This window comes from Mustela putorius, unplaced genomic scaffold (assembly GCF_011764305.1).
Source record: "Mustela putorius furo isolate JIRA1106 unplaced genomic scaffold, ASM1176430v1.1 tig00000145_pilon_pilon_pilon, whole genome shotgun sequence".
NCBI classification, from domain to species: Eukaryota; Metazoa; Chordata; class Mammalia; order Carnivora; family Mustelidae; genus Mustela; species Mustela putorius.
The window spans coordinates 48518376-48546260 of record NW_025421294.1 but is presented as its reverse complement, the minus strand read 5'-3'; the positions used below and the strand labels follow the sequence as shown (position 1 = coordinate 48546260).

General features: G+C 39.4%; 1 protein-coding gene across 3 annotated transcripts in view; it reads left to right on the top strand.

Moving 5' to 3' along the window:
- Window positions 1-27885, top strand: part of TTC1 (tetratricopeptide repeat domain 1) — a 44509-nt gene that overhangs the window by 5329 nt on the left and 11295 nt on the right. For all 3 annotated transcript variants that reach the window (XM_004737704.3, XM_004737703.3, XM_004737707.3), the window contains exons 3-6: window positions 16545-16605; window positions 18429-18541; window positions 23744-23780; window positions 27064-27212. In XM_004737704.3, coding sequence (XP_004737761.1) covers window positions 16545-16605; window positions 18429-18541; window positions 23744-23780; window positions 27064-27212 — 360 coding nt within the window. The remainder of the gene's footprint in view (window positions 1-16544; window positions 16606-18428; window positions 18542-23743; window positions 23781-27063; window positions 27213-27885) is intronic.

Sequence of the window (27885 nt, the reverse complement as noted above, 5' to 3'; positions counted from 1 at the left end):
GGATCGAGCCCCACATCAGGCTCTCTGCTTGGCAGGGAGCCTGCTTCCTCCTCTCTCTCTGCCAGCTTCTCTGCCTACTTGTGATCTCTGTCTGTCAAATAAATAAATAAAATCTTTAAAAAAAAATAAAAAATAAAAAAAATAAAGAGGTGTGATAATATGGCTTATAATAAGAGATATGTATTTGGTTTTTGTCAGTTCCTGGCAGAGAGATCTTAAAACCCTTGGAATTGCCTAATAAGAGATAAGAGTATACTTTGTTATTTAAAACAAGTCCCTTTCAACCACACATGAGGTGATTTTTTTTGGAAAGCCCCTAAAGATGAGGTCTGGTTGTCAGAGTTTGGAGCTTTCAGTGCCACCCTACCCTGCCCCCACCTCCGGGAAGGGGACAGGGGCTGGAGGTTGAATTAATCACTTGTGACCAGTGATTTGACCAGTCATGCTTATGTACTGAAACCTACATTGAAGACTCAGAGAGCTTCCACACTTAGTGAACATGTAGAGTTGCAAAGAGGGTGACACGCCCAGGGGGCATGGAAGCTCAGTGCTCCTTCCCATGTACCTTGTCCTATGCATCCCTTCTGCCTATTGCCAGAGTTACAGTCTTTAGAATAAACTGGTAACCTGGACTTGCAGTTAGCATCTGAAGTAGTAGGGGTGGCATTGGGGCCAGTCTGGTGGCACCGAGCCTTTAATTTGTAGGATCTGACGCTATCTTCAGGTGAATCATGTCCAAATTGAGCTAAGTTGCAGGACAGCAGCTGGTGTCTGCTATAGAGTTGGAAGTGCTGGGTGTGGGGGAAACTCCTACACATCGGGTCACAGAAGTGTTCCATGTGAGGTTTTTTTTTTTTAAAGATTTTATTTATTTATTTGACAGACAGAGATCATAAGTAGTCAGAGGCAGGCAGAGAGAGAGAGGGGAGGAAGCAGGCTCCCCGCTGAGCAAAGAGCCTGATGAGGGGCTCGATCCCAGGACCCCGAGATCATGACCTGAGCTGAAAGTAGAGGCTTTAACCCACTGAGCCACCCAGGTGCCCCTCCATGTGAGTTTTGACAAGAGAGGAGACACACAAGATATGTTTTCCCTTTCCAGCAAGTTATAGTCAGTGATGTTTCCTTTTAAGTTAAAAACCTATGTGAAAATATGTTCATACAGAGAAGTTTGGACTGATACAGGATGTGATTATTGACTAATTTTTATTTATACACTTTTTTGACCTATAGTTGACATACAGTGTTGTATTAGTTTCAGATGTTTAATATAGTCATTTGACAATTCTATATGTTACTCATTTCTTACCATGATAATGCTTACTATCAACATACAAAGTTACTATTATTGATTGTATTCCCTGTGCTATACTTTTCATCCCTGTGGCTTATAACTGGAAGTTTTACCTCTTAGTCCCTTTCACCTATTTTTCTGATTCCCCACTTTTTTCTTACAATAAGCATGCATTAAATAAACAACACAAGTTACTCCATTTTAAGAATATAAATAAATAAAAATTTATTGTTTACCACCAGCATGAACTTTTTACCAAGAAGCATATAAAGCTGACCTTTGAGGATTTAGAAAGAAATGTTATTATAGGATCTGTGTATTGGTAAATGTTTCTCTTCAGGAAGAATCAAGTATCAATAGCTAAAGCCTGTCATTCAAGCTGACTTGACCTGTCCTGTGCTGAGAAGATAATCCCGGGTCAGGAGGAGTTCCAGTTCTCAGCAGAACTCATAAATCATGGAGAGAAGGAAGGGAAGGGCAAAAACAAAAACAAGAGTAATGGAGGAGGAAGGCAGTGAATTTTTTTTTTTTTTTTTTTTTTTTGGTGGGCAGCAAAGTCAAGTTTATTGAGTGATAATAGTACAAAGCTCCCAAAGAGGGTGAGGACCTGAGAGGGTTGCCTGGCAGTAAAGATTTTTTAAAACAGGCAAAATCTCTTAAGGAAAGTACTGTGTATATGTGTGTGTATATCTTAACCTTTTGTGAAAATTTGAAAGTTGACATGACTACCCAGAGGAATGGGATTTTAGCAAACATTTGAGATGTACTAGATCTGTGAAGCAAGTAAGTGATTATTAAAAGCCTGGTTGAAGTAAAGGACAAATCTGGTAGCACATGAGAATTGTTGCTATAATATTAAATGCAAAGATAACTTTATATTATGGGAACCTGTGAACATACTGGATTTTGGTGCTGTCGATCCTATAATAGAATCACTTTTTATGGGCTACTTGTCACAATGGAGTTCAGTACTCATGTGTATATTCTCTAGATGATTTCTTTATTTCTTTTTTTAAATTTTGTTTATTTGAGAGAGAGAGAGAGAGAGAGCGTGGACTGGGGTGAGGAGCAGAGGAAGAAGCAGATTCCCCACTGAGCAGAGAGCCCAGTGTGGGCCTTGATCCAAGGACTCCAGAATCATGACCTGAGCTGAAGGCAGACGCTTAACCAGGCGTGCCTCCCTAGTAATTCTTACATGCTCACTGAAGTTTGAGGACCTCTGTCTTGCACATCATCTTCCTTCATCAAGTAGCTGTTGAATAAATGGTGTGATTATCTCTGCTGTAAGGGCCAGTAATTGATCTTACAAGTTACAGTTTATCTCATTCATTTATCTACTCCAGAAATATTCGTATTTCTTCCATTTGTTGGACATTGTTTGAGGCTCTTAAGAATACAGTGGTAAACAAGACAAGAGGATTTCTCTTCTCTCATAGCTGGGAGATATTTTTTAAAAATTTAAAATAAAAATAAAGAAATAAATGATAAGATGAAGTGATGAAGGGTGGGATTGGAAGGATGGGAAGGACTACTTTGGGTTGGTCAGGAAGGGCCTCTCTGGAGAGGTGTATCAGCAAAGACTGGAAGGGAAAAAGGAGTTAAGTATGTGACAGTCGGATAGGGAACTGTTCCATGCAAGGGGAGAAAGTAGTATATAACACAATTCCTTGGCTACTGTGGGTGGATGGTGATACCGTTTATAAATACAGAGAAGACGTGGGGACTTTGAGTTCATTAGCGCTCTAGTGATTTAATTCTTGCTGTAAATAAAAAAGTTTATTTGTAAGCCAAAATGAAGATTTAGTGATTTTAAAAAGATTTAGTCATTTGCTGCCTCCTGCCAGTTGTTTATACATGGTATTCATTTGCAAATAGGTCCACGTATAGATCGATTTAAGTAAGGGATACAAAAGTCTGTTGTTTGGTGAACATGTACTCAGAGTGCAAGGTTCTGGGATTTTAAGACCTTTTCCTTAGTCTCCGAAAACATAAAGAATTGTTCGTTCCTTCAAGACCGTTTATGTTTAACCAGGAACCATTCTTGAAGTATTGGTTTGGAGCAGTTCTTTATCAGTTCTTTTCCTACCTCTCATTTTTCCTAACTCCCACCGTACTTAATCCTTTTGATTTCTACCTTTCTGTTACCTTTTTGCATTATTTGTTGCTGTAACAATGAGCGTGTTTGCAGGGAACATTCTCTTAGTCACTTCCAGAGAGTTTTCAGTGACTTTTCTGTAATGGCCTGCATATTCTGTTAACCTTATGAGAAAACTCTTTCTGATTTGTTTCCCTTTTATTTAATTTTTAATGGACATTCTTTTGAACTAAGGTTGCCACATTTATTAATTTCTTAGAGTTTACTAGTATTGGGTTTAATAAACACTATTTTTTTTTAATGAACACTATTGACAAGTGATCAAATAAAATCCTAGAACTTAAGAATTGGAAGGGACCTTAGATTTCTGACCTGAGTTTAAGTCAGGGGAAATAATATTTCCAAAATGTTTACTCCAAAATATTTGGAAGTTAGTGGGTTGTTGTTGGGTGTTTTTGTTTGTTTGTTTGTTTGTTTTAAGATTTTATTTATTTATTTGAGAGAGAGAGCAGGGGGAGAACTAGAGGGAGAGGGACAAGCAGACTGTCAACAGAGTGACCTTCGATGTTCCTTGTGTTTATTAAGGAAGATCACTTTATATAGATCAGTGGTTCTCAAACTTTATCATATCTAAGAATCACAGGAAATATATTAATCATGCAAAGTCCTGAGACGTGTCTGATAGCACAGACTTGTTAGGTGGCAGCCAGGAATCTGCTTTGTTAATGAGCATCCAGGATCATTTTGATATAGGTGGAACTGTGGCACTCTTTGAGAGACAGAAAACCAGACTGACACACGACCAAGCTTCGAAAACACAAATGTAACCAGTATACTGACTGCATCTAACATCAGAAGAATAGTTTACAAATGGGATGTTTTTCTTTTACCCTCATCTGTGCTTGGGGTCTCAAATAGACTTGTTGGGCAGAATTTAAACAGCACTGAAGTAAGGTCTTTTAAATTGAGTTTTGCAAATAGAATTTTCTAAGCTGAGAAGGAAATATTTCCAAGGTTAGTTCCTCATAGAGCAGTCGTCTTTCCTGAGAAATACAGAACTTAATGAGAGGTCAGGTTCTAAATACAGCTTACATCCAGAGATCTTCCCTCCAGGCCCCCTAGACGGTTTCTAAAAGTGACTTGTGAAGAGAACAAGTGTGTCTGTTTGTGTAAGGCTTCCACGTCTAATTTCAAAGAAAACAAAACTGAAGCTTTTGTTTCTTTTTTAATGATAAGGGACTGGCGTAATTTTCCATGTGTAATTTTCTCATCTCACCTGGATAACAGCAAAGCAGCAAAGTTTTGTTGCATGTGCTTCCATTTTCCAGCCCTTTAGCAAGTATGTAAGGTTTTTTGTTGGTGGTAGGGTTTTTTCGTTTGTTTGTTTTTGTTTTTTGAGGGTTTTGTTGTTGTTGTTGTTGTTGTTGTTTTTTAAAACACTCTCTTTGACCCTTATGGTACTTGATCTCTGGCCGCAGTGCTTGACTTGTTTTATTTTGTAGCAATTACTTTACAAAACTGCAGGGGGAAGCAGAGAGCTGCTGATAGATTTATGATACAGCCAGGGCTGTAACCACAGATTAGTAGAACCTCTGACCTTCCCTGTTTGCTTGCCACTCAGATTGCTACTTATTACTGACAACACCACTGGGCATGAGTTATTTCATCTTCTGCTTTGAATCAAATCAGCCTCCTCAAACAGTGGAACTGCTGGTTATTCACGGCCTACGTTCCAGAACCACAGTGTCACGTGATCAGAGGGAGAAGGGGAACAGTCACTGGCAAATAAGCCACAGATTTCAGGGTTGTTTCCTAAAGTTCAGTAATTTTTCATGAGTATGACTTTGTTATAAGCTTTTAGTCAGTTTTTGGGTCACCAAAGTGGTTGGTTTTTATCATTTTGTCCAATTTATAGTTGCTTTTTAGGTAGAGGATTTGGTAACCTCCTCATTTTGCCACATCAGAAATCCCACCCAGTATTGAATTTTGATCTGTGTAAGTATTTTACACATTAAAATATTAAAATTAAACCAGAACAGATGAGGAAAAGAATTAAGCCTTAAAATGGATTATACATAGAAGCAAATTAATATAACTATATCAAATTGATTACATAGAGAAAACAATTCCAGTAACTTTGGATATAGTACTTTGACTGTTAACCCTGAGTAGAATATACTCTGAAGTTAGAACTGCAATGAAATTTTGAACTATACATAATAGGTTCATTATAGGTAATGATATTCGTGTAGTAATTTCAGCCCTTTTTTGTTGATTTTTGGATAGAGCGAATGAGTAAATATTATTGGAACCAGGGTTTTCAGTGTGGGAAATGGTGAGCAGGAATCCAGTGGCGTTCACTTGTATGAATACATACAAGATTCCGTGTGTATGTATTCTTTTGACTCATGAGATTTGGGTTTTTTTTTCCTTTTTTAAAGATGTATTTCCGGGGGCGCTGGGTGGCTCAGTGGGTTAAGCCCCTGCCTTCGGCTCGGGTCATGATCCCAGGGTCCTGGGATCAAGTCCCGCATCGGACTCTCTGCTCAGCAGGGGGCCTGCATCCCTCCCTCTGTCTGCCTCTCTGCCTACTTGTCATCTCTCTCTCTGTCAAATAAATAAATAAAATCTTAAAAAAAAAAAAAAAAGATGTCTTTCCGGCCTTTCTTATGGAGAGGGCCTAAAAGCAGTGACTTGCTAGTAACAGGGAACATACTAGCATCCAGATCTTGGTTTCTAAATACCATTCATTCCCCATCAAAAGGATCCAGGACTCCCTGGAGAAATGGCTGATTCCAAGACCAGAGCAGGCATAGTACAAAGTATTGCACCTGGAACACAATATATACTTGGCAGCAAAGTCCACCCTTAGGAGGGCAGACCCAGGCAAAGATGAATGCAGCTTCTGGAAGTCAGCTGGGGAGACTCAGGCAGGAAACCCCAGAGCGTGGTCTAAAACGGCTCCATGGGAGGAAATGTACAATTATTTGAGGGCCTGGACAGGGGCCCCTCTTGCTAGGGTAAGGGCTGCACAGTGTTTTATACCCAAGAAATCATTTAAACATTAAGTAATATTCCAAACATTGTGCAATATTTTTATTGCATATATATACACATTTTTTAAATATATATAATGTGAGACAGAATTGAATCCCCAAATTAGAGGTACTAATGTACAGTGTGTTCAGAGAAAGATTGTGCAAGGAAGGAAGTAAAAGGTATCTCTGGGGAGGAGGTAGGCTTTGTGGTGGACTTTGAAAACAGGAAAATTTGATTTGGGCAGTTAGGAAGAAGTTACAGAAGACAAACAGGTATTCCAGGGTAGGGATGCATAAACAAAGGATTGGGATGAAGGATAGGGGGTGAGTGTTGAGAGGCCATAAAGAGATCAGATTGTCTAGAGGAGGGACTTTTGTTGGATGGTAATGAGAGATAAGGCTGAATAGATTGGAATAGAATTTTGGTGTAGTGTTAAAAAAAGAAAGGAAATGAAGAGATTTCTGAATCTTGATTTTCTTACCTGTAAAATGGGTAGTTTAATACTTTGATGCTTACATCTCAGAATTGCCTTGCAAAAGCAATGAGCTAACTAATACATGTGAATACAGATTTTAAGAAGCTATAGTGATGTAGATTATATTAAATTTTGAACTCCAGACTGAAAAGTTTGCAGTTGTGGTAGTAACTGTTGAAATAAACTCTATTCATCAAGAGCATTGTCTCTCTGGGGTTTTCTTGACAGCTCTTGTGATGATTTATAATGCAGAATAATACCCCTATTTCTGCCTGAGTTTTCAGTGATGGGGAGGAGTACTGAGTAAAAGAGCCCTGTAAAATTTCTTTGGTTTCTCTTGTTATGGAAATGTAATTCTAGAGCAGATGTTTTTCTGTGAGGTCTCTGGAGTGTGTTAAAAGACATTGTTGGAGGGGTGCCTGGCTGCGTCAGTCTCTAGACCCCACGACTCTTGATATCTGGGGTTGTGAGTGCAAGCCCCACATTGGGCACAGAGATTACTTAAAACATTGTGGAGACATGAGAGGACTCCTGACCACATTAGACCAGAACCAGGAACGATTTGAACCTGGTAATGCTGCTGAATGTCAGCGCTATCAGCTCATGTACGTGTGTATACTCTTGGCAGTTAGCATGCTAAGTAACACTTACTCCTACAAAATTTGTCTTTGGGTTCCAGTGACGTTTACACAGTATGCATGCCATCTTTTGGAGAAAGAGAATGTTCCGGCAGCAGCATAAACCCTAGTCTTTGTACTGGGATCAAGTTAGTCTCTTGGCACAGCTGGGAGATAGTACAGCTTTCTCTTAAAAGTGCTATTTTTAGCTGTTTCCAAGGAGATGTTCAGCATGATATTGATAATTGCATTAATCCTCAATTTACACAATCTGTGGAAGCAGCAGCTCTTTTCCAGTGTTTACTGCTTAATGAGCCACTGAATTGTGATTTGTCAGCCAAAAAAAAATAAAATGCGGGGCGCCTGGGTGGCTCAGTGGATTAAGCCGCTGCCTTCGGCTCAGGTCATGATCTCAGGGTCCTGGGATCGAGCCCCGCATCGGGCTCTTTGCTCAGCGGGAGCCTGCTTCTCTCTCTCTCTCTGCCTGACTCTCCGCCTACTTGTGATCTCTCTCTCTGTCAAATAAATAAATAAATAAAATCTTTAAAAAAAAAAAAAAATAAAATGCCTTCCTTCAAATAATTGGCATCAGAAATATGTTCAGGATCTCTTCCCTTTACCAGTTCAACTCTTAGTCCTAGTTACAAAGACACCGAGCATAGCGTAACATTTAAACTTGTCAAATCACTACTTCATACACCTGAAACTAATGTAACATTGTATGTCAGCGACACTCAAATTTAAAAATTAATTTAAAAAAATAGGGAAAAAAAGAAACTGAACTTTTCTCAGTCTGCCTGCTCAGGCTGGCCAATACAGGTAATTCCTTCCGGGTATACCTTGGATCTAAGCTTTGCCTACTGGTATTTTAATGTTCTAAATTTACCAAAGAATGATTAAACTCCTTACAAACACACATACACACACACACACGTCTAATCTGGTGGTCTGAGTGCTTCATCTGTGTTCATAAAACATTTCTGATGAATTTGCAATGGAGAATAGATTATAAATCAGAAAGTAGCTTGAAATTAGAGTTAAAATAGGGGAGAATGTAAGTTCCTAAAGGATAGATAATAAATTCTAGTAACTTGATGAGTTGTTTAAAAAAATTTTTGTTTTTGAAATAACATTTCTAAATATTTTAAAGACCTTTAGGACCTATGTTGCATTTATTTTTATGATTATGTAATTTTCTCTTAACTTAATATGCTACATGGCATTAATATATATTGTAACATCAAACTAGCTTTTCATTTCACTTTTAGAACATTATTGGTCAATTATGCATGGGTGTATGATTTAAAATTGGCAAAGAATTTGCTATTACTTATAGGATTTTAAGTTTACTTTAATTGAAATTATTTTATAATTCTTTAATATCATTTTTTTCATACTCCTTTCATCCATTCTCCCACTCCCTAACCCTGCCTCTGGCAACTGCCAATCTGTTCTCTGTATCTGTGAGCTTGTGATTTTTTTGTTGTTTAGATTCCATATTTAAGAAAAATCATAAGCTATTTGTTTTTGTTTTGTTTTGTTTAAGATTTATTTATTTATTTGACAGAGAGAGATCACAAGTAGACAGAGAGGCAGGCAGAGAGAGAGAGGGAAGCAGGCTCTCTGCCAAGCAGAGAGCCCAATGTGGGACTTGATCCCAGGACCCTGAGATCATGACCTGAGCCAAAGGCAGCGGCTTAACCCACTGAGCCACCCAGGTGCCCCTGGGTTTTTTTTTTTTTATTGACTTATTTTACTTAGGATAATGCCCTCAAAAACCATGCATGTTATGGTGAATGGCAGAATTTCATCTTTTTATAGCTGAGTAATATTCACTGTATGTATCTATATGGCACAATATTGTTTTTTTTTAACTAGGTAAAGAACTTTATTAACCTTATTTCAAAGTTTATTCCCAGGCTTCTTCACCTTAATTAGCTGCAAAGAATGAATTATATAGAAGCAAAAACCGAAGAGAGCTACAGTGTCCAAGGGGCTTGGGCTTAAAAATATTAGAGATCTAGATTTATCAGATCCATGAAAAATTTTTTTAAAACAGTCATAATTTAAAATAGCTGCCAGGGTGCCTGGGTGGCTCAGTCAGTTAAGCGTTTGCCTTTAGCTCAGGTCATGATCCCCTGGATCACATCGGGCTCCCTGTTCAGTGTGGAGCCTGCTTCTCCCTCTCCCTCTGCCGCTCCCCCTGCTTAGGTGTGCCCTCTCTCTCAAATAAATAAAATCTTTAAAATAAAATAAAATAAATAGCAGCTCCCAATAACTCTTTTAAGTTTTACCTTCCAGAAGTTGACTCAGTTCAGTTTGCTTCATTCTTGGCATCTTCATCAAAATTCTCCACAAGATCTGGAACTTCATCATCCTCATCCTTTCCGATGGAAAAGTGATGCTTTTCAAATCCACACATTGTTTGGGCGGAGCTTCAGCCAGTCTTCTTAAACTAGTCAGACTGCCTTCACGAAATTGGTGTGAGATAGTAGCGTTTCTATCAGCTGCTGTCTCAGCATGGCCTGGAACGGTGAAGGCGTTCACTTCCCAGGTTGTCTGAACTTTGGCATTGTTAAAGTGGATCAGTGTTCTTTGAACATACTCATTTCTTCAGTACCAGAGATAGTGTTTACCCCAACTTCTTTAAGGCAAACTGAAGTTTTTTTATCATCTGCCGTAACTGTTTCCTGAGCCACTTTCTTTCATCAGGCTGTTCCTTTCCCACCATTGCATACTTGTACTTAAGAGTTTGGTGAGTTTCTCCTGGTCATGAGAGTTTCATTCATTTTGTTGGACCAAAATGGGAATGAGCAGGGGACTAGGGTTGGCATTCAGAGGATTTCAGGCAGACCAGCTGAGATTTAGGTGGATAGACAGCAGCTAGAAGGAGACTGGAAGTGATGGCTATACCATTTCTTTGTCCCTTCATCCACTGATAGACACTTAGGTTGTTACCATATCTTGGCTGTTGTAAATAATGCTGCAGTGAGCTTAAGGGTGCATATATCTTTTCAAGTTAGTATTTTCATTTTCTTCAGCTAAATACCCAGAAGCTGGGTGCCTGGGTAGCTCAGTTGGTTGAGCCTCTGCCTTCAGCTCAGGTCATGATCCCAGGGTGCTGGGATTGAGTCCCATGTCCGGCTGCCTACTCTGTGGGGAGCCTCCTTCTCCCTTGCCTTTGCTGCTTCCCCTTGCTCGTGCTCTCTATCAAATAAATAAAATTCTTCAAAATACATACATACATATATATGTATATACCCAGAAGCTGGTCCATATGTTAGTTCTGTTTTTAGTTTTTTAAGTAGGCTCTGTGCCCAGCATGAAGCCCAATGTGGACTTGAACTTAGTGACCCTAAAAATAAGACACGACCTGAGATCAGGAGTTGGATGTTTGACCAACTGAGCCTCCCAGGCACCCATATTTAATTTTTTAAGGAACCTCCTTTCAGTTTTCCATAATGACTGTGCCAATCTGCATTCCCACCAGTAGTGCACAGGGGTTCCCTTTTCTGTACATCCTCATCAAGGCTTGTTATTTCTTGTCTATTTTATAATAACCATTTTAACAAGTGTGAGATGGCATTTCATCATGGTTTTGATTTGCATCTCCCTGATAATTGATATTGTACATCTTTTCATATACCTGTCGGCCATCTGTATGTCTTCTTTGGAAAAATGTCTATTCATATCTTCTGTCCATTTTTTAATCAGATTGGGATTTTTGCTCTTAAGTTGTATGAGTTCTTTACATATTTTGGATATTACCCCCTTATCAGATAAATGATTTGAAAATATTTTCTCCTGTTCAGTTGGTTGCCTTTTCATTTTGTTGATTCCTTTGCTGTGCAGAAGATTTCAGTTTGACATGTCCCCATGTGTTTATTTTTGCTTTTGTTGCCTTTGCTTTTGGTGTCAGGTTCAGAAAATCATCAGTAAGACCTGTCAAGGAGCTTACTGCCTATGTGTTCTTCTAGAATTTTTTATGTTTTCAGGTCTTATGTTAAAGTCTTTAATCCAGGGGCGCCTAGGTGGCTCAGCCAGTAACCATCTGCCTTTTGCTAAGGTCATGATCCCAGAGTGCTAGGATCAAGCCCCACATCGGACTCCCTGCTCGCTGGGAAGCCTGCTTCTCCTTCTCCCACTCCCCCTGCTTGTGTTCCCTCTCTGTGTCTAATAAATAAATAAAAATCTTTTTTAAAAAAGTTTTTAATCCATTTTGAGTTAATTTTTGTGTATAGTATGAGAGACAGTGGTCCAGGGTTTTTTATTTTTTAAAGAGAATTTTTAATTTTTCAGAGAGCACAAGCAGGGGACAGCAGGCAGAAGGAGAAGCAGGCCTCCTGCTGAGCAAGGAGCCCAATGCAGGGCTCAGTCCCAGAACCCTGGGATCATGACCTGAGCCAAAGGCAGACACCTAACTGACTGAGCCACCCAGGCATCCCAGTGGTCCAGTTTCTTTTACAGTGTGGCTCTCCAGTTTTCCCAACACCATCTATTGAAGAGACTATCCTTTCCCCATTGTATACTCTTGGCTCTTTTGTCATAAATTAACTGATGGCACATGCGTGGGTTTATTCCTGGCCTCTCTAATCTGTTCCATTGATCTATGCATCTGTTTTTATGCTAATGCCACACTATTTTAATAACTGTAGCTTTGTAATATAGTTTGAAATCAGGGACCTTGGTGCCTCCAGCTTTGTTTTCCTTTGTAAGGGTTGCTTTAGCTGCTTGGGATTGAAATCACTATTTTTATTTCAGTCTAGTTGACACGCTATGCTGCATTAGTTTCAGGCGTACAACAGAGTGATGCAACACAGTGTTATCTGTTATGCTGTGTACACCACAGGTGTAGTTCCCATATGTCTCCATATATCACTGCTATAATATCATTGACTAATTCCTTAGGCTGTGCCTTTTATTCACTCCATAACCGAAAGCCTTTATTTCCTGTTCCCTTTCACTCATTTTGCCCAACCCTCAGCCCCCTCCCTGCTGGCAACTGTCAGTTCTCTGTATTTATAGGTCTGTTTCTGCTTTTTGTTTGTTTATTCATTTGTTTTTGTTTGTTTAGGTTCCACTTATGAATGAAACCATATGGTATTAGTCTTTCTCAGTCTGACTTATTTCATTTAGTATAATATCTAGTAGGTCCATCCATATCGTCTCAAATGGTAGATCTCATCTTTCTTGTGGCTGCATAATATTCCATTATGTATCTATAATACTTCCTTATCCATTTGTCCTTTAAGATTTATTTATTTATTTTAGAGACAGAGTGTGCCCATGAGCAGAGGGAGGGGCAGAGAGAATCTAAACCAGACTGCCCACTGAGCACAAATCCTGACGTGGGGCTCCATCCCATGACCCTGAGATCATGGCCTGAGCCAAAATCAAGATTCAGATAGATGCTTAACTGACTGAACTGCCCAGGCGCCCCTGTGTCTGTCTCTTGATGGACACTTAGGTTGCTGCCATATCGTGGCTGTTGTAAATACATGCTACAGTAAATGTGAATAAGGGTGCATATATCTATTTGAATTAGTGTTTTCCTTTTCTCTGGGTAAATACTCAATTGTGGAATCATTGGATCATATGATGTTTTTAATTGTAATTTTTCGAAGAACCTCCATACTGTTTTCCACACTGGCTGTACCAATTTACATTCTCACCAATAATGCACAAAAGGTTCCCTTTTTTCCACTTCCTCATCAATACTTGTTACTTCTCATCTTTTTTATTTTAGCCTTTCTAGCAGGTATAAGATGATGTCTCATTGTGGCTTTGATTTGCATTTCCTTGATGATTAGTGATACTGAGCATTTTTTAATGTGTCTGTTGGTCATCTGTACATCTTCTTGAAATAACTTTTAGCTGGATTTGTTATAGGGTTTTCTTGGCTTCTAGCATCCAACTTCCCTTCCTATCTGGAGGAACTTTCCTGCATTGTAATCATGTTTGTGGGCAGTACCCCATGTTCCTCATTCCATTCTCTGACAGCCAAGGCCTATGAGCTATGCTTGACTTATTGGATGCTTTATTTCCTTTCTTTCTTTTTTTTTTTTCTTTTTATTTCTCTTTATTTGAGAGAGCGCAGGGAGTCTGATGCAGAGCTGGATCCCAGGACACTGGAATCATGACCTGAGCTAAAGAAAGACACTTAACCAACTAAATCACCCAGGTACCCTCACTGGATGCTTCTGACCAAGACTTTGAATCTCAACTGGGGCAAAGAAAAGGAAATAGGATTTATTTGCTACTATTACAGCGCTGTCTTGGGCATATTCTTCCACTAAAAGATAATGAATGCTTTCTTGCTTCTTGATTAACAGAGTTACCTGAGTCCTGCCCTTTTTCTTAGCCTGTGTTTCAGGCCTCCGGGTGATTCTGTGAGCCCCAATATCTTTCTAGTGAATCTTCCCTCTAAATTTTTTTTTTTTTGAAGATTTTATTTATTTATTTGACAGAGACACAGTGAAAGAGGGAACACAAGCAGGGAGAGTGGGAGAGGGAGAAGCAGGCTTCCTGCCAAGCAGGGAGTCTGATGTGGGGCTCTGTCCCATGGTCCTAAGACCAGGCCTGAGCCAAAGGCAGACCCTTAATGACTGAGCCACCCAGGCGCCTCTTCCCTCCAAATTTATACCTAAGATACAGTCTTTTTGCTTGCATCCAGAAATCTTGATAGCATAGAGAACATTATGATCTAAGCACCTCTGTCCTAGGTAGTACTAAGTAAATGTGACTATAGTCTTACATTTTGATTCTCATCACCACCACCCATATTATTCTTTTTTTTTTTTTGATTCCCTTAGGATAGCCCTGTTCCAGATATGTTCTAGCTAAAAATGAAAAAATAAAAATAGTGGCACCTGGGTGGCTCACTGGGTTAAAGCCTCTGCTTTCGGCTCAGGTCATGGTGCCAGGGTCCTGGGATCGAGCCCTGCATGGGGCTCTTTGCTCAGCAGGGAGCCTGCTTTCCTTCCTCTCTCTCTGCCTGCCTCTCTGCCTACTTGTGATCTCTGTCTGTCAAATAAATTGAAAAAAAGAAAAAATAAAAATAAAAATGAATTACTGTATCTGCTGTACATCTGGCACATGGTAGATACCATAAAAATGAGATTCATTTTATACCTACCTTTTAGTTTTTTTATTGAGATTCATCATCCAGAGTATAATAATAAGATATTTGGGAAACACCCTTGTTTTAACAGTGTTTCTACAAATCTACAGAGATATAATATTTTTACTTTGGTTCCCTAATCTTAAGAGTACCAATCATTTAGGCTCCCGACTTCTCCTGTGCATGAAATACCCTGCTATCTATATTTCCTTCCTTTGAAGTTTTTATTTAGTCAGAAGCTTTAAGAATGAAGGTGGAGATTTTTGGATTCTCTCTCTTTTTTAAGCTCTTTGAAAAGGAGGCAGGTGGTAGTCACTTGTGTCAGTTCTGCTTGTGCCGATCATATTGCTAAGATATTCAGGGCAGAAAGCACACAGGGACTCAGCAGGTGCCATCATGGCTTGGCAGAATAACATTCATTCTGCCTGCCCTTGAGTATGATGGGTGTTTGGCCATCTCTGTGAATGTCTGAGTTGTTAGAAGAAGCTCAGAAATGAGAGATGTATCTGGGTTTCTTCAGACGCCCCAATAGTAGCCTGAACAAAATTATTGCTCTGACCCTATAGGTGAAGTCGCTTCTTGTAGTGCACTCTGCCAACATATTGACTGTCTTCAACATGACATAAACCATTTCCTTTTTAAAATTATTTTACAGAAAGGTAATAGCTCATATTTATTGAACCCTTATTTTCCAGGCACTGTATTAGGAGCTTTATGTATATTATCACATTAATCCATAAAACTATAAAACCTCATATTTAAGATTAAAAAAACTAAGGCTTAGAAAGATCTGGAACTTGTCCAAGATCATTCATTTAATAAGTAGCAGATTCAATAGCCAAACTATGGAAAGAACCTAGATGTCCATCAACAGATGAATGGATAAAGAAGATGTGGTATATATATACAATGGAATACTGTGCAGCCATCAAAAGAAATGAAATCTTGACATTTGCAATGATGTGGATGGAACTAGAGGGTATTTTGCTAAGCATAATCAGAGAAAGACAATCAGAGAAAGACAATTATGATCTCCCTGATAAGAGGAAGTTGAAAGGCAATGTGGGGGGGCTGGGGGGTAGGAAAGGAATAAATGAAACAAGATGGGTTCAGGAGGGAGACAACCCATAAGAGACTCTTAATCTCACAAAACAAACTGAGGGTTGCCAGGGGAGGGGGGTTTGGGAGAGGGTGGTTGGGTTATGGACATTGGGAAAAGTATGTGCTATGGTGAGTGCTGTGAAATGTGTAAACCTGGCAATTCACAGACCTGTACCCTTGGGGCTAATAATACATTATATGTTAATAAAAAAAATTAAAAATTATAAAAAAAATAAGTAGCAGATTGAGAATTTGAATTTATGGTGGTGTACATGCCAGTGGGCGTGGTGTTTAGTTTCATTTTGAGTAAATGGAAATTAAGTGATACCCAAATTGCTATTCCATGCAAAAGATATAAACATAGGAAACCTAGGTTTTGTGTTTTAAGCCTCAAGAATGCAATTGATGGGGCGCCTGGGTGGCTCAGTGGGTTAAGCCTCTGCCTTCAGCTCAGGTCACAGTCTCAGGGCCCTGGGATCAAGCCCCACATCAGGCTCTCCACTCAGCAGGGAGCCTGCTTCCTCCTCTCTCTCTCTCTCTGCCTGCCTCTCTACCTACTTGTGATCTCTGTCTGTCAAATAAATAAATAAAATCTTAAAAAAAAAAAAAAAAAGAATGCAATTGATGATTAGCCATATGGCCACATGCTTCTCTATGTCTGAGATTTAGATAAAACTGACCCAGCTCTCAAAGTCAAGTTGAAAAAAACAAAAGTCAAGTTGCTGCCTCTTAAGTAGCCTAACGAAAGCTAACCTTTTTGTTTGCTTATATTGTGGGAAATGATGTAATTGTCGGATCTCTTGCAGAAGAGAAGAGAAGAGAGCACTAGACTAAAGGAGGAGGGAAATGCGCAATTTAAGAGAGGAGGTAAGGCACTTATATCAGCACTGATGTCTGGTCATCTTGATTCCTCATTCTGTCTTGGAGTGTGAAGAAACACCAAAAATATTTGTAAACAGCAAACCTAAACTGCTAACAGTACATTGTTGCTTCCCAACGCCTTGGAATTTGATTTTTCACCAGGTCCAGATAACCTGCACCTAACGGTGACCAGTTACATTGTGTCTCTTGGCACCTGCATACTTTTTCTTTTATGTAATCCACTATAGAACCAGAGGTAGGGCAGACTTTTCAGCTGATACTTTGGAAAACTACTCTGAAACATTAAGAGGCTGGCTGTTTCTTTGATGTAAAAGTAAAAGCAGGGTCCCCCTTCCTCACTTGGAACAATTCTGTGAAAACTGGCCCAGTGGTTCTAGCATGATCTGGAAAGTGTTTTGCTTGTACTTTAGTCTTTCATGTGCCTTTTTCTTTGGCTGCCTTAAGTAGAGAGATGTTCTGCTTGTCATCCTGTGTTTCTTATATTTGCTTAAGAATAATTAGTGTTCATTGAGTTAATTTGTGGTAACTATTTGATCTTATAATAACCTTCTATCACATATGTAAAGTGTATATGCTTTAGATGTCTGGGTGGCTCAGTGGGTTAAGCCTCTGCTTTTGGCTCAGGTCACGATCCCAGGGTCCTGGGATGGAGCCCTGCAGCAGGGCTCCTTGCTCAGCCGGAAGCCTGCTTCTGTCTCTGTCTCCCATTCCCCACTACTTGTCTTTCTCTCTAACAAATAAATAAAATCTTTTTTTTTTTTTAAAGATTTTATTTATTTATTTATTTGACACAGACAGAGATCACAAGTAGGCAGAGAGGCAGAGAGAGAGGGAGAAGCAGACTCCCCACAGAGCAGAGATCCCGATGCGGGGCTCAATCCCAGGACCCTGGGATAATGACCTGAGCTGAAGGCAGAGGCTTTAACCCACTGAGCCACCCAGGTGCCCCAAATAAAATCTTTAAAAAAAAGAAGAAGAAGAAGAACTATATCAAAATGCATATGCTTGGGACATCTGGGTGGCTCAGTGGGTTAAGCCTCTGCCTGCAGCTCAGGTCATGATCTCAGGGTTCTGGGATCGAGCCCCAAGTCGGGCTCTTTGCTTGGTGGGGAACCTGATTCCCCCTCTCTCTCTGCCTACTAGTGATTTCTCTCTCTGTCAAATAAATAAATAAAATCTTTTTTAAAAATGCATATGCTTTAGAAAACTAGGAGTAGTAACATTATCCCCTACTTTTTAGATTTAAAATTTTTTTCGTTACATCTGGTTTAGCAGTCATCACTTTTTTTTTCCTAAGTACTAATGGTTCTGATTTTGAAAGTTTATCTCTTTGTATTTTAGTGTTAAATATTTCAGACCTGAGAAAGGCATGAACAGGCAATTTTCTTTTAGTACCCTGACCATAATTCTGTGAATGACAGAGAGTAAATAAATTTATCACCATTTTCTCTTTTAAGGTCTGTAGCCAACTACTGATTTTTACATTGTTGCTCTTAGCTCCATAAAATGTGTCTCCAGACATTTTAAGGAAGCAGTTTTGGCCAGCTTGACTGCATGAAAGCATATCTTTAATGAAAATATGTACATAGATTTTTTGTCTTTTTAGTCTCTTTCATCTGTCCAGTTCCCTAATCCCCTTTCATTATTCCTTACTAAATTGATAAGCCAAATAAAAGTTAAACATACAGAACATTCTACTTGAGACCTTTGTTCTGTGAATGGAAAGCTATGCATTCTGAGATACTATCAAATACAGTAATACCAGGAATAAAATCATAATGACCTCTTATCTTTTACCTTATCCTCAGATTATACAGAAGCTGAGAGTTCTTATAGTCAAGCCCTTCAGATGTGCCCATCCTGCTTCCAGAAAGACAGGTCTATTCTGTTTTCAAATAGAGCTGCTGCAAGGATGAAACAGGTATGTGTCTTTGACCTTTTCTTTTTAAGAAGCACATGAACTTGGAGTGTTTTCATAGGATAGATTCTGTTTCAAATTAGCAGAGGGGCTGTGACTCTTTGATCTCAGGGTTGTGAGTTTGAGCCCCATGTTGGGTATAGTGATTAGTTAAAAATAAAATCTTTTTAAAAAAGAAAAGGGGCTTAAAGTTGCTGCGTCCGTTTTCCTGCACATGTATTTCCCTGATGTAAAGGGCATAGGGAAGATAGGAAAGTATTTTGAAAAAAACCTGAGTCAGATTATTGCTAACATTCCTTATGAGAGTGGCTGATTGAACGCCTTCATGGCGAAGGGCTGACAAAGTCTCCACCAAACTAGGGCAAGTTAATGAAGCAAAAAGCCAAGTAGTGCATGTCTTAGAAGAGCTACAGCTGCTTAATTTAGGTCTCTGGAATTCTCAATAAAGACTCAAAGGGAGAAGGAAACACCAATGAAAACTCTGGACTTGGGGGTGCCTGGGTGGCTCAGTCATTGTGTCTGCCTTCAGCTTGGGTCATGATCCTGGAGTCCTGGGGTCTATCCCTGAATCGGGTTCCCTGCTCAGCTGGAAACCTGCTGCTCCCTCTCCCACTCCCCCACCTATGATCCCTCTCTCCCTGGGTCTTTCTCTGTCAAATAAATAAATAAACAAAATCTTCTCCCAAAAATTAAATAAATAAATAAACAAAACTCTGGACTTTGAAATGCTTATTGCTAGGATTCTGATTCTCTGCCAAAAGTGTGGACACAGGGAGAACTGTCCAACAGTTGGGATGAGAGGTGCCCCTAAATGTAAAATAGGTGTCAGGGAAAGTTCAAGAGCATTTTATATTTCTAAAGGATTGAGAACTGAGTTAATGAAGGCAAATGTTCAGGTGTACTGGTTTTGTACAACATTGGTACTAAAAGTTAGCAACCTAGATGGCTCAGCTGGTTTAAGTGTCTACCTTGGGCTCCGGTCATGATCTCAGGGTCCTGGTGTCACAGGATCACAGGGTTTTTGTCTCCCGGAGTCAAAGAATGAATCCCGCGGACACAGAAGGGCGAAGTGGAAGTTCATTAAGTGAACGTGAGAGCAGAAAGCAAAGAAGAAGCTCTCTAGAAGTAGAGAGGTCTTGATAGGGCCTCACTGAGGGCTTTTATTGGCAGTCTTTTATTGAGAACTGACTGGGAAGCTTGTAGCCTTGAGCTTCTTGTGACGCCTTGATTTGAGCATGGACTACTGATAACAGCCTTAATGACTTAATTCCTTGAGGTTTGGCCATTTTCTTTTCTTTTTTTTTTTTTTTTTTTAAGATTTTATTTATTTATTTGACAGAGAGAGATTACAAGTAGGCAGAGAGGCAGGCAGAGAGAGAGAGAAGGAAGCAGTCTCCCCGCTGAACAGAGAGCCCGATGCGGGACTCGATCCCCGGACCCTGAGATCATGACCTGAGCCAAAGGCAGCTGCTTAACCCACTGAGCCACCCAGGCCCCCCGAGGTTTGGCCATTTTCTATGATAGTGTAGCCCCCAAAGAAAAGTACTCCCTAACACCTGAGGCCAGGTAGTCTATTTCCTTATATCTTGTTCACTCTAGTTTAGCACTTCTGCCTGCCAAGAATAGTGTCAGAGCCCAGCCAAGGGCCCCTACTTCTCCCTGCCTATACCTTAACCCTGTCCTTATTTACTGGGATTGAGCACCACATTGGCTCCCAGCTCATTTGGGAGCCTGCTTCCCCTCTGCTGCGCCCACCCTCCCTCCTTCCTGTGCTCCTGTAGGCACTCTCTCCCTCTCTCTCTCTCTCTCAAATAGATAAAATATTTTTTAAAAAATAAAATAAAAGTTAGATTTGTTGCTGATTTGTCTGCTATTCCTATTTAGTCAACATGTCAATTTAAGTGGATTGAAATGATGTGAAATTTTGGCAGCGGGTAGGGGGGAAACCATTTGTTTAAATATGGCTATTTATATCCAAAGCACAAAGAAGAGATTACTTAGCATACCTTTAAGCAACCACAAAGCAAGGTCACGATTGGGTTAAATTGGTTGTTTGTTTGTTTTTTTTTATTGTTTGTATCAGGTATTTATTATGTCACTTTTTCTTGTTGCCTGAAATTCTCTAGAGCCTCTACCAAAGTCATTTTTGATGACCAGGGTTTTTTTTAAAAAGGGGTGAGGTAGGGAATACTTGAATGACTGCACATCAGGAAAGGGTTTGTGTTTTGTTTTTTGGTTCTTTTCGTATGTTTTATTATTGAATTCAGTTTCTAAGGTGAAGTATTTTTAGAGTGATTCATATCGAATGGGAGAAGAAATAATTAGAGTATACAAACAGACATTTTTGTTAGAAGAAATAATACAGGGGCGCTTGGGTGGCTCAGTTGGTTAAGCATCTGCCTTCGGCTCAAGACATGAACACAGGAACCTGAGTTCAATGCCCACTCAGTGGGGAGCCTGCTTCTCCCTCTCCCTCTGCCATTCCCCCCTTCCACTCTTGCTCTCTCTGTCAAATAAGTGCTGTCTTTTAAAAAATAAAATAAAATACTTGTTTTAAGTTTACATAGAACAATATTCATTAATATATTCTACCACTGATCGGAATTCACACTTAGCTGGAAAAAATCTTTTTTGCTTTTGCTTCTTAGAGATACCTTGTCACATTCTCAGACTGGAAACTAATTATGAAATAAGATCAGGAATGTCTTCGATTTCAGGAAAAGGCCATTTGGCTCCTGAGATTTGGGATTCTTTGTTTCCATGGTTGCTAAGTTATTGATACTGCTTAGGTTGAGCTAGCATAATCGACCAGTTCTTAAGTTAGGAAATGTGTATGGTCTTGCTGGTCTTTTGTCTGTCACATCTGAGGAGAACTCAGAAGAAGTTGTTTTATGACTATTTCCTATATGAAGGGTAGGTTTGTTGGTACATGTTTTGTTTTATTCTTTGAAATTGTACTCTTAATATTTTAAGAAGATTCTATAATTAGAGACGTGAGTACTTCCAGGATTAATGCACTAAAGTGATTTAAGGAGCATATTCTGAGGCTTTCAAGAAGTGGTGGGTTAACTGCTTTAAGAAGAATTTCTGAAGGCACATTTGCAGGCTCAGCATCCCTGACTGAGTGACCCTGACCAAGCTTTACATTTCACATCTGGGAAGAAAAGGCAAACTGGAGTTAAGGTAGAGTTTCAGCTCCAAGCCAGGCTACACAAGAGCAGACAAAGCCCTAAAAGTGTAGGCCCAAAGTTTTGTGTACATTATGGTATGTGTATCTTATATAAGTTATGAAAGGGTGGAAAATAGGTTCTGATTTTTTTTATACACAGCCCTTTGGAGACTACCACTCTTAGCCGCAAATAACGCCTGAGGGTGACTGTGACTGCAAAGGATTCTGTGGTAAAATACCAAAATTACTTGATCTGCGGAAGCTGATTATTGATAAGCTGCACTGCAACTTAGTGGTCTCTTAAGGGCCCAGAGAATACCACCACAAGTGTACACATAAGTTGTAAAGATTTACTCCTGTTCTAAACACTTTAAATTGTGAAATTGTGTGTCCTAGATTTATAGGAGTACGGTAAATTGAGAAAATACTGACTTACCCAAAGTTATACAGATTTCTTTACCATAGGACTTCATAGAGCTTTTAATATGTGAATTTTTAATGATGAGCGTTGGAAGAGATAAACTATATTTAGTGCCTCGCAGATGACTCTGAAACCTTTTTTATTTGTTATGGGTAAAATAAAATTTATTTTATACAAATAAAAAACCTTTTTTATTTGTAATGACCTAAAATTCACCATTTTAACCATTTTAAACTGTATGTTTCAGTACCATTACGTATGTTCACAGTATTCAGCCATTTACCACTGTCTAGTTCCAGAACTTTTCCATGGCCCCAGAAAGAGACCCTCTACCCATTAGGTAGTCACTCCCCATCCTGGAATTTTGATTGAAGTCTGAAACTCAGTTTGATAGACATTGATCTAAAGTATTGTGCAAAATATTTAGTATTTTCTATAGTAGCCATTATGGGAGTGTTGAACATTTATTTCTTTTTTTTTTTTTAAAGATTTATTTATTAGTGTGTGTGCACACTTTTGAGAGGGGATGGGGCAGAGGGAAAGAGAATCTCAAGTAGATTTCCTGCTGAGCATAAAGCCCAATGCAGGACTCAACCTCATGACCCTGAGATCATGACCTGAACCAAAGTCAAGAGTTGGATGCTCAACCCACTGAGCCCCAGGCTCCCCTACTGAATATTTATTTGAATTAACATTTCTGTAATACTGTAGAAAACTTCTAATTTGGGGAAAATAGACACTTTAGAGCTTGAGGGGCTAAATAGCAGGTCACTGTCAGAACTGGAATTACAATCTAGTTCTTTAGATGTCCATCATTGTTCTCACTGTGCCTTGCTTCTAGATTCAGTGAAGTAAATTAGATATCTTATTTTGTGAAATGTTTTGTATTTTTGTTTCACCAGTGGCTAAATTAAGATTTATAACCAAGGGCTGCCTGGGTGGCTCAGTCAGTTAAGCATCTATCTCTTGATTTCAGCTCAGGTCATAATCTCAAGAGTCCAGGGATGGAGCCCTGCCTTGGGCTCTAAGCTGAGCGTCAGAGTGTGCTGGAGATTATCTTCCTCTCCCTCTGCTCCTGCCCCTACTTCTCTCTTTCTCTCTCAAATTAATAAATAAAATCTTAAAAAAAAAAAAAAAAAAGATTTGTAACCAAGACTAATGACGAGCCACACTGTGTGTCTATAATGGACCATCTGTATGCTTTCTGAAAGATACCACCCTGGGTGTGATAATATAACAGCTTAGCCAAAGAGGAGAGTTATCAACAGTTACTCATAGTCACTCATTTGCCCTGCTTATTGATCATAACTTTCTCTCAGTATCAGCATTCTAATGTGAAGTACCTTACAATATAATAGGTCAATTCCAACAGTCTTTAAAGATGTTAGGAAGAAACAACTTGAATAATTTGTTGCTAGGAGGTTTGCACATCAGAGCTGTCACTGTATTTTGAATTTAAGCTTATTGTAAATAACATGCATGTTTCCATGTGATTTCTTTGAAGAGCATTGTGCATCTCCATAAGCAGTTATTAATGGCCAGCTTATGTCATTGAGCCTTTGAGCCATTAAGATTGAAGTAGAGTGTCACATATTAATGTTATATTTCCTTTTAGGACAAGAAAGAGATGGCCATCAGTGACTGCAACAAAGGTACAACTTTTTAGTCTTGTTACATGTTATATAAAAGAGCATTACCTCAGCTGGACAAATAGTCAGGTGTGTGTAGTTGACCCTTAAACTGCATGGATCTACTTATACATGGCTTTTTTTTCCCAATAAATACAGTAAAGCACCCGAAATGTATTTTCTCTTACGATTTTCTTTTCTCTAGTTTCCATTACTGTAAGAGTACAGTATATAATACATAGAACATACATAGTACATATTAATCAACTTTTTATTGCTGTTAGGGCTTGAGGTCAACAGTCGGCTATATTAGTAGTTAAGTTTTGAAGTAGTCAAAAGGTATATGGATTTTTGGCTGTGCGAGGGTTGGGGTCAGCGCCCCTCGTTGTCCAAGGGCCAACTGCGTATGTGTATACCCTCACTCTGGGACCTTTAAAGAAGCTTTTATAGTTAAGCCTTCTTAGAGGTGCTGTGTAGTAGTCATCTTAGCATAAACACGCATGTGAATGGATAGTTCTGTCAATGTATCCTATATTAGTAAGTATGTGAAGAAAAATTCAAAGCTGCCTTGACAACAGAAGCCTGTGGAACAGAGTTCACTTCCTGTTAATGTCTAAATTACTGTCTTTGGGGATTGAAATTGAGGATCTTAGGTGCTACTAGGGCATCTGTATCTGTGTGTTCATAGAGAGGGGGGCAGCTGCGGTGAGGGGCAGCTTCTGTTACGGAATTGGTATTCCCCTCACATGCAGTAATGCTTCCAGACCCACTTGCCATCATTTGAATTACCTTTTCAGGTTCCACACAGTGAACTGAGACTTTGCTCTCTGATACCTGAATTCTATTATGGTCTTTTCATCCCACTAACTTATAGAGATGCTCCCAGCTGTAGAATGTCTTTGGGTTTTGGTTGGTTGGTTGGTTTGGGTTTTTATCCAGAGTTTTCCTGATAGCCCAGACCATTGTCTTTCCTTTCTAACCAGCTTGGTTTGGAGAACACACATCATCACCTTTCCTTATATCTTACTCTTGAGTTTCTAGGAAATTACTAGTTTCTAGAATTTTTTTTTTCAGTCTTCCATCTTTTGGATAATACATTCTGAGAGAATTGAAGAGTTAGTAGGTACTTTGTATGTTTATCTAGTCCTACTTATGCTCGGCATGAATTCCTATCCTTTTTTTTCTTTAATTACCTTCTCTGTTGGCTTTCTTTCTTTATACTTGGTATTTCTTGATATCTGAATGAAACTGCTAGTACCTTTGAATCTAGCAAAGTTCTTTTTACCTATTATATGTTGGCTGGAACTAATTCTGTTCCATGCAAACTCGACATCTCAAGATTCTTGGATGTCTGGTAAGCATTATAGATTTAAGGTATCCAGAACAGACTGGAACCTCCCCAGTCCACTCATCCACATACCCATAAACAACTTGCAGTTAGGCCTTTTTCATTCTTATAAATGGCATTACCACCCATTCACTTGCTTATTCTCTTTTTTTCATTCCACATAGTTAAATTAATTGTAAGTCCTGCTGGCAGACTTTCTAATTCAAAGACATAATCTTAATCTGGCTTTTTCTCTCCCTCTCCACAGTGACCAGCTTAGCCAGCATTCTCTGTCATCTGGACTACTACAGTAGGCTGCCAGCTTTCTTACTGCTTTCATTCTTGTCCTCCACACTGCAGCCAGGGGGAGAAGTCCTTTAAAACTGTAAATCAGGGACGCCTGGGTGGCTCAGTTGGTTAAGCGGCTGCCTTCGGCTCAGGTCACGATCCCAGCATCCTGGGATCAAGTCCCACATCGGGCTCCTTGCTCCGCAGGGAGCCTGCTTCTCCCTCTGACTCTTCCTTCCACTCTGTCTGCCTGTGCTCGCTCTCATTCACTCTCTCTCTGACAAATAAATAAATAAAATCTTTAAAAAAAAAAAAAAACCTGTAAATCAGATAATATCTCTAGTCTGCTTGAAACCATTCCAGTGGCTTCTCATCACACTTAGGAAAAAGTGTAACTTCCTTCCTGGCCAACAAGGCTTCCATGATCTGGTCTTTGCTTGCATCACTAACATGCCAAGGTTGTTACTGTTTTGGAGCCTTTACTCTTGTTGGTCCCTCTTCCTGGTATATTTCTCCTTTTAAATGGCTGGTCTCCTTCAGATACTGCCTTTTCATAGACTTTCACCACTGTCTGAAGTTAACTTATTTCCCCTTTCACTTGCATTTACTACCTTGTTTCATTTTTCTCTGTAGCACTGTGACTCTCTGAAATTACATACCTGTATGCTGTCTCCTCTTGCCTACTAGAGTAGCTTAAAGCTTTGTGGAAGGAGAACTCTGTCTTGTTTACCACTATACTCCAGAGATACACTACATGAGATACAGATATTAGGTACTAAAGAAATCATTACTGAAAACATGTATGAATAAAAACTGAGTATATTATTTGAAGGAAAAAAGTTACGGAGGCATGACCTTGCTTTCTAACAGAAAAAGAAATAACTCAAAAGAGTAGGAGAAATGCAGTATAGTTGATCCAAAACGTGGGCATAGGATTTTTAGAAGGGCAGGCACTGCTGGATAAAGGAAAGGATATTAAGCATCAGTGACCTAAAGGTGTTGGAACAGAAGTCTGAAGGAACAGTGAGGGTTTAGCCAAAAATATAGCCTTGGTAGTCAAGGCATAACCTCGGTTGTTCAGGCCTAGAAAAGAGAGAATGATAGCAGAGTCTGCCACCAAACTCTTTTCCTTCCATTCTTTAATTTGTACTTTAAAATTCTCTCTCACTTTTCCACTGTGAATGTGGGTTCTGTGTTCTCGCCTATTCTGAACTAGACAAAGGGCAGGTATGTGAAAACAGGACTTCAGGTGTAGACCTGGGTTTCCTAAACTACAGCCAGCAAGCCGGATCCAGCCTGCCACCTGCTTATGGACAGGCCCCGAGCTGAAAATGGTTTTACATTTTTAAATGGTTGGAAATCAAAATATTTTGTGACATAGGAGGATTACATGAAATTCAAAGTTCAGTATCCATAAGCTAAGGTTTCTTGTAGCACAGCCATCTTTATTTACTTCTATATGGTCTGTGGTAGCAGGGTTGAGTAGTTGTGACAGAGATGGTGTGTCCTGCAAAATGGAAATTATGTATTGTCTTGCTCTTTACAGAGAAAGTGTGCCAGTGCCAGGTGTGGCCTTTGACAAATGACTTTTCCTTTTAGACCCTTGGAGGATGGTTAATAAAGAAACACAGTATCGCTGGGCACATAGGCCCTTTTTCTTCATGGTAACAATGATTTCTTCTCTTTTTACAGCAATTCAGTTAAACCCCGGCTATATCAGGGCAATATTGAGGAGAGCGGAGTTGTATGAGAAAACGGACAAGCTAGATGAAGCCCTGGAGGACTATAAATCCATATTAGAAAAAGATCCATCCATACATCAAGCAAGAGAAGCTTGCATGGTAAACCTGATTTTTAAAAAATATTTTTTGTTCTGTTCCCTGTGTTGCTACTCATTGAATCTTAAATAATCCTCTGGGACCAAACTACCTTCCCTTTATATATTTTTAAGGGCGTACCAAATATATGGGAGACCTAACTTTGAAGTGGTGGTCACAGACCCTCTGTGACCATGTACCATTTAATCTCCATTCTTTAAGTATTAACTATGTAAGCCTTTAATCCATAGGGTTAACAAGAACTCAGTTTCATTGTTGGGCTACAGAAATCTTGTACAATTTTAGTCCAAAATGAGTCTGAATATTAGAGGTAATAAACTTCTGGTTTTCTGCCCATCCTTTTCAGTCACCAAGTTTCTATTTACTATCATATGGCCAGCATACTTCCAATTAAATTTATTCCAGATTAGCCTTATCGTTATTAAAATTACTTTTGTCCATGACACTATAGATCCTCTTGGTTCTAATAAACATCATAATATTTTTATGTCACTTGTGAATTAGCTAAATGTTACTGATTTTCTCCCCCTTCAAAGTAACTTCAGGGGTGCTTGGATGCTGCAGTCGGCTGAGCGGCTGAGCGTCCGACTCTTGGTGTCAGCTGGGATCATGATCTCAGGGTCTTGAGATGAGGCCCCATGCTGGGCTCCACAGGGAGTCTGCTTAAGATTCTTTC